This window comes from Theropithecus gelada, unplaced genomic scaffold (genome assembly GCF_003255815.1).
Source record: "Theropithecus gelada isolate Dixy unplaced genomic scaffold, Tgel_1.0 HiC_scaffold_16236, whole genome shotgun sequence".
Classification (NCBI taxonomy): Eukaryota; Metazoa; Chordata; class Mammalia; order Primates; family Cercopithecidae; genus Theropithecus; species Theropithecus gelada.
The window spans coordinates 2629-13235 of record NW_020258031.1 but is presented as its reverse complement, the minus strand read 5'-3'; the positions used below and the strand labels follow the sequence as shown (position 1 = coordinate 13235).

The 10607-nt window shown below is 54.2% G+C and overlaps 1 protein-coding gene across 1 annotated transcript in view; it reads right to left on the bottom strand.

Moving 5' to 3' along the window:
* The window catches only part of LOC112617420 (protein kinase C zeta type-like), a gene marked incomplete at its 3' end in the record, with an annotated part of 11142 nt that extends 900 nt beyond the window's left edge, over window positions 1–10242 (bottom strand). Inside the window, exons 1-5 of the mRNA XM_025374187.1 lie at window positions 9697–10242; window positions 7920–8001; window positions 4657–4709; window positions 2924–3112; window positions 140–215 (exon numbers count right to left, since the gene is read on the bottom strand). Of these exons, the coding sequence (XP_025229972.1) occupies window positions 140–215; window positions 2924–3112; window positions 4657–4709; window positions 7920–8001; window positions 9697–10242 (946 nt within the window). The remainder of the gene's footprint in view (window positions 1–139; window positions 216–2923; window positions 3113–4656; window positions 4710–7919; window positions 8002–9696) is intronic.
* Between the last annotated feature and the right edge of the window lie 365 nt (window positions 10243–10607).

Genomic DNA, 10607 nt, shown 5'->3' with positions numbered 1-10607 from the left:
AAAAAAAAAAAAAAAAAAAAAAAAAAAGACAACCTCAGAGTCCCCACGTCGGCATCCTGGCCCACAGAGGATGATTTCCAGACAGACCAAAACTGCAGCAGCGACTCTTCCTAATGCCTTTTCTCAGGGTCCTGCAAACTTGCTCTCATCATGGCATTAACTGCCAGCTGGCCGGGGTGTCCTGCAAAGAGGGTTGGAATCCTCTTCTGCGGCCGCTGGCCAGCAGTGGGGCCGTCAGCAGGGCACCACACCTCTCAGGGCCTCCGTTCCTCGGCACAGGGCATGGATGCTGCCACTCAATTGTGAGTTCTGCACCCAGGGACGAGGGGCCGGTTGGACAGCCTGTGTACTGCACAGACACACCCTGCTGGGAGGCAGTAGAGGCTCAGTCCCAGCACCAGTTCTGCCTCCCAGCCCCGAGCCTGGCTGGTGGGGAGGGAGCCCCTCTGTGGCCCATCGGGGCTCAATGAGCACCCAGTTGCCTTCTGTGCTAGCAGCACTTGGTGATAACGGCATTACTGCCACCTACACATCAGGCCTTTTTTCTGCTCCTGAGAGACGCAACCTGCACTCAGGTATGAAAGCAGAAGGCCAAAAATACCAGAAGCCGACAAGTGCACGAAAGATGCTGAACATCGTCAGTCATTAGAGAAATGTCAGTCAAAGCCACAGCTGCACACTCATTAGGACGGAGGTCATCCAAATAATGTGCATGGCTGAGAACCTGCAGAAACGGGCCCGTGCGCTGCTGGCGGGGAGGTGAAACGGCGGCTGCGAGAGAAACAGCCTGGCAGGTCCCCATCACCTGAACAGAGAACTACCACGTGACCCAGTAACGCCACTGCTAGGTTTGCACTCAAAAGAACTGGAAATAGACTCAAACAGATTCTTGCACACAAACCTTCACCATGGCACCACTCACAAGAGCCAAGGGTGGGAACACTGCAAATGCCCCTTGGCAGGTGCACGCGCAAACATGGGGCCTCCACCGGACAACGGAACAACATTACCCAGCCAGGCAGAGAGAGGAAGGCCTGAGCAAGCAGCCACACGGATGGACCCCGGAGAAGCCAGACACTAAAAGCTCACACACAACTCCATTCTGTCAAATGTGCAGAAGAGGGAAGTCCGCAGAGGCAGAAGGCAGATTGGAGGCCACTGGGGCCAATGTAGAGGGGAAGCAGGGGGTGGGTATGGGGTCTCCTTTTGGGGTGAGGAAATGTTCTGGAATCAGAGAGGTGATAGCTGCCCAACTCTGTACCTCAATGTGCTAAAAGCTGCCTAACTGTACACTTTATCTGTATATTTTATTCCTTTTTTAAGACAGTCTCATTCGGTCACCCATGCTGGAGTGCAGTAGTGTGATCTCGGCTCACTGCAATCTCCACCTCCCAGGTTCAAGTGATTCTCCCGTCTCAGCCTCTGAGTAGCTGGGATTAGAGGTGTGTGCCACCACACCTGGCTAATTTTTGTATTTTTAGTATAGTTGGGGTTTCACCATATATTGGTCAGGCTGGTCTTGAACTCCTGACCTCAGGTAATCCACCCGTCTTGGCCTCCCAAAGTGCTGGGATTATAGGTGTAAGCCACCATGCCTGGCCCTAACTGTACACTTTAAAATGTCAAATTCTATGCCATGTGTATTTTACTATAATTAAAACAAAAAGGTGTATGAAGTCAGAATCAAGATTTCAACAAATAGGCCAAACGCAGTGACTCATGCCTGTAATCCCAGCACTCCAGCAGGCTGAGTGGGGCAGAGTGCATGACTGCAGGAATTCGAAACCAGCCTGGGCAACATAGTGGAACCCCGTCTCTACAAAAAACACAAAAAATAGCCGGGCATGGTGGTGCACGCCTGTAGCCCTGGCTCCTCTGGAGGCTGAAGTGGGAAGATCACCTCAGCCCAGCAAGAGGTGGAGGCTGCAGGAGGAGGTGGAGGCTGCAGGAGGTGAGCTGTGATCATGCTCTGCACTCCAGCCTGGGTGACAGAGTGAGACGCTGCCTCTACAAAAAATACAAAATTATACAGCTGGGGGTGGTGGCTCATGCCTGTAGTCCCAACACTCTGGAGGCTGAAGTGGGAGGATCACCTGAGCTGGGGAGTTTGAGGCTACGTGGGCTGTGATCAAGTCACTCCAGCCTGGGTGACAGAGTAAGACCCTGTTTAAGACCCTATTTCCAAAAAAAAAAAAAGATTTCAACAAATAAACCATTGATCCTATAATCAATAAACTTCTCCCCCAGAAACAGCTGGTGTGGGAAGATCTGCTACACAGAGCCGCGGCAGCTCAGCACGTCCCTCAAAGCTGGGGCCTTGTGCAGGACGGAGTGGGGCAGCGCCTCTGGGCAGCTTCCTGTCCCACCCCATCACCCGCCCGGTTCAGCTCAACCCCAGGGATTTCCTAACAAGGGTGACGACGTCCTCAAGCTCAACCGCAGTCTGCTGGAAGGCGACGTATCAGTGGTTGGCCACACATGCGAAGGTCGCAGAGACGACACCCATCTTCACCTTTTCAAAGCTTAGACACGAGTGCTCTCTGCAGTGGTCCGCTCACTGCCTGCGGTGTGCAGTGCACGGACAGCCGTGCGGGCCGGCAGCCTGAGAGCAGGAGCCACGCTGTGCATCCTATCCGCGGAGTTGGCTGCGCCATTTGGGTTTGTGGAGCACGCACTGTGACATTCACACAACGGTGCCATCACCTGACCAGGTACTTTCCAGAGCACATCCCGGTTGTTACGCGACGCATCACTATCGATTCTGCGCCAACTCCATCAATACAAGGCCAGGACTCTCATGCCTGGATTAATTTTGCTAAAGCCTGGAGCATTCATGATGGCCTTCTAATGCCCTCTTCCCCAGGTGGCGGCCCCAGGGCGGAGCGTTCCCGGGACCCCGAGCGCCGTGAGAAGTGGCACCTACCTCGTCGTCGTGCACCAGCTCTTTCTTCACCACTTTCATGGCGTAAATTTGGTCATTCTTCTTCAACCGCACCAGGAGAACCTTGGCGTAGCTCCCGCGCCCTATGACTCTGATTAGGTCGAAGTCCTGCAGCCCGAGCCCCTGAGAGATTTTGATTCCATCCATTCCATCGATAACTGGCTTAAGGTCCTAGGAAGGGAGAACAAGACCCCAGAAAGTGAGGGGAGAGGGGTCCCGGGAGATTCAGAGGACCACGCATCACTCATGCGGTCCCAACAGAGATCTGCTCCTCAGAGCCTAGAGCCTCACGATTCCAGTCTCAGCTCTGCGTCCCACAGATCCCACCCCCACACTCCCATCTAAACCGGGGCACAAAAGGTGAGAACTTCAGGCTGTGCTTCTGAGGAAGGTGCTAGAAAGTCGGAAGCTGCTCGTTTCCACAGACCATGGCTCTGGTCACAGCTGCCAGTGGGAGGGACCCCCAGGCCTTCGGCCCTATCAGTCGGGCTGAAGAGGTGGCCACTGGGACATGCGGCCCAGGGCCTGGGCCCATCCTTCCCCATCAGGGCCCTCCCTCGGGGAAGGAAGGTAAAGCAAAAGTAGCTAATGCCTGCCAAGAGCTCCCAAACCGGCAAGCACACGTTATTAGAAATAATTATTAGAAATATACAGGAGAAAGGCGCTCCAAGGAAAAAGAGAAGCCTCGGCCTCCTGCAAGCTACACCTGGCAAGGATGTCGGGGTGGAGGAGGCAGTTCGCTAGGAGCTGCTGTTCTGTGCAGCAGAATGGATTCTGCTTTTTCTGAGACAGGGTCTTCCTCTGCCACCCAGGCTGGAGTGCAGTGGCGCAATCTCGGCTCACTGCAGCCTCCACCTCCCAAGCTCAGGCGATCCTCCCACCTCAGCCTCCCAAGCAGCTGGGACCACAGGCCCATGCCACCATGCCCGGCTAATTATTTTGTATTTATTTTTGCAGGAATAGGGTTTCACTACGCTGCCCAGGCTGTCTTCAAGCTTCTGGACTCAAGTGATCTTGAGTCCAGCCTCCCAAAATGCTGGGATTGGAGGTGTGAGCCACCGTGCCCGGCTTTGGATTCTGCTTTCTAAGTGACCCGGCCTCCCTCCAGACACAGGACGGCCAGGAAGGAGCACGAGTTGTGAGGGTGGTATGTGCCGCTGCTCTGGAAAGGTGTGGGCTTCGCCAGCGCAGCCCTTTCTTGGGTTTTACGAGCAGAGGCTGAGAACACAGCAAGCTCTTCTGTTCCCTTCTCAGGGTTTGTGGTGCAGAGCTGGCCACAGACGCGAGGCTCAGTTGAGCCTCTTGGCTCGAGTTGGGGAAGGACATGAAAGGGCATTAGAGGGGTTTGTCAGGACGGCCAAACGAGGCAACGAAAGGAAGGCCGTGGTGCAGACACAACTTGATAAAAATTGCAGCTCAAAAGCCAGCCCCTGGGCCACTGTACTGCCTGGGTGGAGAGGATGTGGGGCGCGGCTTCCCCCCAGGGTGTGGTCCCCAGACCACCCGCGGGGACAGCTGCCTCCAGGGAATCACCAAGGATGTGCCTGAAATAAGACCCAAGAATAAGGGCTTCTTTCTAGACACCCACACCCGTGAAGATTAGCAACATCCCGGACCGTATATTTCACATCCAGATTTCCGTGACTGCCCCAGAGGCAGGCTCACAGACTTTCAAGAGGACACTGGAAAGGTAGCGAGCTGCTCCGCAGACTCACCTCAGAGTCGTCTTTAATGCTGTCATGTTTCCGGGATGAGGAAATGTAAGCAACTGGCGAGAGAGGGAGGAAGAGGCGTTATGGTGTCGTCAGGAACGCGCTGGGAACACAGCGACCCTGTGGGCCCTGCTCCTCCACCAGGCGACGGTGAAGGGCGACTCTACACAGCAGCCATGTCTGATTCTAGTTTAGAGTCTTTTGAAAATGCAGTTTCCTGGGCCCCACTCAGACCTGCCGACTCTGACCACGAGACCTGGGGATGTACATTTGTGACACATGCCCCCAGGGGTCCATCTGCAAATAATTAGTCATCAGATTTTGGTGTCTAGTGAATGGGTGGGTGGGGCAGGAGGGGATGTCTAGTGAAGGGATGGAGGATGACTAGATGGGGGATGAATGGAGGCCTGGATGGAAGACGGACAGATGGAGAGGTCAGTGGACAACAGATGGATGGATATATGGACAGGTCAGTGGACAACAGATAGATGGATATATGGAGAGGTCAGTGGACAACAGGTGGATGGATATATGGACAGGTCAGTGGACAACAGATAGATGGATATATGGAGAGGTCAGTGGACAACAGATGAATGGATAGATGGAGAGATCAGTGGACAATAGATGGATGAATAGATGGAGAGGTCAGTGGAAAATAGATGGATAGATGGAGAGGTCAGTGGACAACAGATGGAGAGGTCAGCGGAAAATGGATAGATGGAGAGGTCAGTGGACAATAGATGGATAGATGGAGTGGTCAGTGGACAATAGATGGACTGATGGAGAGATCGGTGGACAACAGNCAACAGATGAATGGATAGATGGAGAGGTCAGTGGACAACAGATAGATGGATATATGGAGAAGTCAGTGGACAACAGATGGATCGATAGATGGAGAAGTCAGTGGACAATAGATGGATGCAGAGGTCAGTGGACAATAGATAGATGGAGAGGTTAGTGGACAATAGTTGGATGGATAGGTAGGTCAGTGGACAACAGATGGATGGATAGATGGACAGGTCAGTGGACAATAGATAGATGGACAGATGTAGAGGTTAGTGGACAATAGATGGATGAATGGAGAGGTCAGTGGACAACAGACAGAAAGATGGAGACGTCAGTGGACAATAGATGGATGGATAGATGGAGAGGTCAGTGGACAATAGATAGATGGAGAGGTCAGTGGACAATAGTTGGATGGATAGCTGGAGAGGTCAGTGGACAACAGATAGATGGATAGATGGAGAGGTCAGTGGACAAGAGACGGATAGATGGAGAGGTCAGTGGACAATAGACGGATATATGGAGAGGTCAGTGGACAATAGATACATGGATATATGGAGAGGTCAGTGGACAATAGATGGACGAATGGAAGATAGCTGGAGGATGGGTGAGTGGAGGATGGCTGGCTAGCTGAATGATGAGAAGGACGGATATAAGATGGATAGGTAGATGGGTGGAAGATAGATAGCTGGAGGATGGGTGGGTGAAAGATGGCTGTCTGGTTGACTAGATGGATGGATGGTGTGTGGATAGATGGATAGGTGGTGGATGGGTGGAGGATGGCTGGTTGGCTGGTTGGCTGGATGACTAGATGGATGGATGGATGGAGGATGGGTAGTGGAGGATGGCTGGTTGGCTGATGACTAGATGGATGGATGATGGATGGAGGATGGAGGATGGATGGATGGATGGACGGGTGGGTGGAGGATGGCTGGCTGGCAGGCTGAGGGCCGGTTGATTGACTAGGTGGGTGAATGGATGATGTACGGATGTATATCTGTATAGAGGATGGGCGGGTGGGGGACGGCTGGTTGGCTCGATGACTAGATGGATGGATGATGGATGGAGGATGGATGGATGAATGATGGATGGATGGATGGATGGATGGAGGATAGGTAGTGGAGGATGGCTGGTTGGCTGGATGACTGGATGGAGGATGGAGGATGGATGGATGGATGGATGGGTGGGTGGAGGATGGCTGGCTGGCTGAGGACCGGTTTGTTGGCCAGGTGGGTGAATGGATGATGTATGGATGTATATCTGTATAGAGGATGGGTGGGTGGGGGATGGCTGGTTGGTTAGCTGACTAGATGGATGGATGGAGGACAGAGGATGGACGGATGGATGGATGGAGGATGGGTGGGTGGAAGATGGCTTGCTGGCTGGCTGGCTGAGGACCAGTTGATTGGCTAGGTGGGTGAATGGATGATGTATGGATGTATATCTGTATAGAGGATGGGCGGGTGGGAGATGGCTGGTTGGCTGGATGACTAGACGGATGGATGGATGGATGGATGGAGGATGGATGGATGGATGGATGGATGGATGGATGGATGGATGGATGGAGGATGGGTGAGTGGAGGATGGCTGGCTGGCTGAGGACCGGTTGGTTGGCTAGGTGGGTGAACGGATGATGTATGGATGCATATCTGTATAGAGGATGGGTGGGTGGTGGGGCAGGTGGGCAGGCAGTTGTTTGTGAGGCATCTTTTTTGCGTGAGGCACTGTGTGAACTAAGTGCTTTATGTTCTGTGGTCTCGCATCATCCTCCCTGGGCTCCCAGTGAGACAGAACTCACATGCTGCATCAAGTGAAAGTGAGGCTCTCGCATCCTCGTGCAGAGGTGCAGGTGGAGGCTCAGAGCTGGGCTGTAAGTCCAGCTGGTGTTTGAGCTCTCTCTCTGAATGCTTCTTAGCAATAAAACAAGTCCTTCCCCATAAACAAAACCTCACAAAAATCTAAGGACCATACCACTGCCATGCTGTGTGTGCAGCAGCCACCTCGCCAGCCTTTCCCCAGACGGGGTTCAGCTCTGTGCAACAGCCAGATTGTGGGAGGTGCCCGGCCGTGGTGGCTGCTGCACTAAGTGCCTTTGAGAATTCCCGGAGCTGGTTAGAGGAAGAGGCTCTGCACCCCTGGGCTGCCTGGCCGTGGTGGCCGCTGCGCTAAGTGCCTTCGAGAATTCCCGGAGCTGGTTTAGAGGAAGAGGCTCTGCACCCCTGGGCTGCCACAACCGCGCTTCACGGAGGCATCCCTGCCCAGCAGCCTCCAGGGAGGGCCAGCTCACTCTGCCCATCTCTGCCAGGGATTGAGAAGAGGCCCTGGAGAGCCTCATCCCCAGCCCTGGGGAAGGGTGGCCAGGCTTGAAGACAATGACCCCTGCAGAGCAGATGGGACTGAGAAAGGACTCGTGGCCAGAAGGCAGAGGTGAGCAGGGTGAGGTGATGCCCAGGCTCCACCCAGCCGAAGAAAGCAGTGCCTACTTCCATCTGTCTCCTCGGAAGGAAGGTCGGCGTCCTCGCTCTTGTCATCTACTGGAGGCTCTTGGGAAGGCATGACAGAATCCTGTCGGAGAGACAGAGAGATGGCAGCATGACCAAGTGCTGGAGCAGGTGTTACAAGGTAGCTTCTGTAAACACTTTGTGACTTTTTTTAAATTAAAAACATATTTTTTTTTACAGACAGGGTCACACTCTGTCATCATCCAGGCTGGAGGGCAGTGGCATGATCACGGCTCACTGCAGCTTCAACCTCCTGAGCTCAAGCAAAATCCTCCCGCCTCAGCTTCCAGAGCAGCTAGCACGACAGGTGCGCACCACCACACCTGGCTAGTTTTTGAATTTTTTGTAGAGATGGGGTCTCACCATGTTGCCCAGGCTGGTCTTGAACTCCTGGCCTCAAGTGATCCTCCCACAGTGTTGGGATTACAGGCGTGAGCCTCTGCACCTGGCCACTTCAAGACTATCTATGATTCACATATTTGCACATTACAAACCTTATATTGTAATATAGTATATAAAAATCTAATTATGCTATTCTACCAAATAAAGAACATAAACACTACCTATGATTCTGCAGACAAAGGTGGCCACTCAGTACTGTAGGCCAAGTGCTGTCTACAATGGGATCTTTTGCACAATGCTTGGTCATCTCTCCTGTCCCAAAGCTGCATCCTGGCAGTAACCAAACATCAGGGGGCCATTCTAAGGGCCTCTGGGTTCCGCCTGCAGGTGCATCATAATGGAGTCACCCGTACTGGCGGTCAGTTGGGTGGCAGCCTCTGGCCTCCCTCTCTGCCTCTAGCTGACCACATTTCTGGGGCCGGTCTCATTTGCTTACGCTAAAGTGGACCCATGGGGTCAAAGGGCATTACAGGCTTTTTGGCAGATGCAGCTGAAGGACCTCTGGAAGGACTATGCCAATGCATGCACCAGCCTGCGTGGCCCCCCATCCCTGTGCCTGGTGATCCTGGGGTGACACCCTGATCCAGACTCTGTCTTTATCCTGTAATAGAGGAGAGGGCACGTCACCCCTACAGGCACCTTTCCTCCCATGCCACGGCAAGATGCAGACGAGCCACCCTCCCCAGACACACCCACCACACACTGCAGTGGGGCCCAGGGAGCTGAATGTTCAGTCCAGGCCTCGCCCCCGTGGTTCAGTGAGATGCAGGGGGCCATGCGGAAATGCCAGAGGCAGCCTTCAATAAGGAAAAGTCAACAAGGCCCCAAAAGGCCTTGTTGTGGGAGGTACCCACAACACCTCCCAAGTGTGGGAGGATGCTTCAAGTCCAAGCACTCAGGGACGGCAGAGGGAAGGTGCCGCCCTCATCACAGGCTGGGCATGGCTTCCCAGGGAGTCCTGAGAAAGGCTCCAGATGTCCGGAGCCTCAGCATGCCCAATGCTACTGAGGTCAGACCTGGCTTTCACCTCCACAGTCCCGAAGAGCTGGTTCAGGACTGGAGTATGAATGAAACTTACGCCCGCCCCACTGAGCAGAGCATGCCAGGTCCTACCTGAGACTGTCACCTGAGCCTCATGCCGCAATGAGCAGAGCGTGCCAGGGGCTCGTGGGGGCTCAGGAAGACGGGTCCTACCCGAGACTGCCGCCTGAGTCTCACGCTGCAGCCCAGAGGTAGGACAGCACCACGGCCCCTCTTGAAGAACCCAGGGTCACCAAGGTCTGCTTGGACAATGGGCTGGCAGCCACGCCCCGGCCCCGCCCATGCTCCCTAGGGCCCACCCAGCCCTGCAACTCACCATATGCTTCCTGCAGGTCAGCGGGACGAGGCCGTGGCAGCGCTTATGGACCAGCAGTTTGCAGTTGATGCACCTGTAGCCTTGCCTCGCGAGGCCCCATATCCTCTCGCTGCACTGACCGCAGTACGCTCTCTGTAGACAGGAACAGAGCGTCAGGCCCAGGCCACATTGAGGGGCCAGCGGAGAGGGCAGGCAGAGCCTTCCACACCTGTACCTTCTCAAAAGAGGACACTGAGCCGGGCAACAGGCGGCCCCGGCACCTTGTCCCTTCCGGGCGCCAGGCTTGCCCAAGCTCGGCAGCTTCCTCTTGGGTCCACCCCAAGGTTGGGGGAACCAACAGCCCCAAGGAGAGGCCTGGAACCCTGTTCTGCATGAGAGAACGCAGGGGAGGTCCCATCGGGCAGGGGTGACGAGGCGCTGCTTCAGGCAAGGCCCCCTGGTTTGCAGGGGCTGGGGCGCTGCAGCTCCTGCTGGGCTCTGCGTAGGGCAGCCTGGGTCCTGTCTAGGGCTGAGCAGAGTGTAGGGCACCCCCTGCCTGCTCTTCATTCAAACAGAACCTCCTCCCGACAGCCTCAGAGAAGGCGAACTCGGACCACAAACATCTCGAACTGCTACACCACAGCCTGCAATTATCTTAGTATTCTTTGCTCAGTATTTTTCAAGATTTTAAATGATCCTTCTTTATTCTTCATGGTTCTGAACAATTCGAAAATGATGGTAATTATCAGTTTGTTTGGCAACGTTTTCACGAACGTTTAAATGTTACGAAAGGCATAACTATGAATGTTGCTGGGACCTGCCTGGACATTTTCTGCCTTGACCAAGTGCCCGAAGGGTTCCTGGGAGCAAATCATCTACACTGTCACCGCGTGCCCAGAGTCTCCAGTTTAGATTCTTTCCAGACATAACCC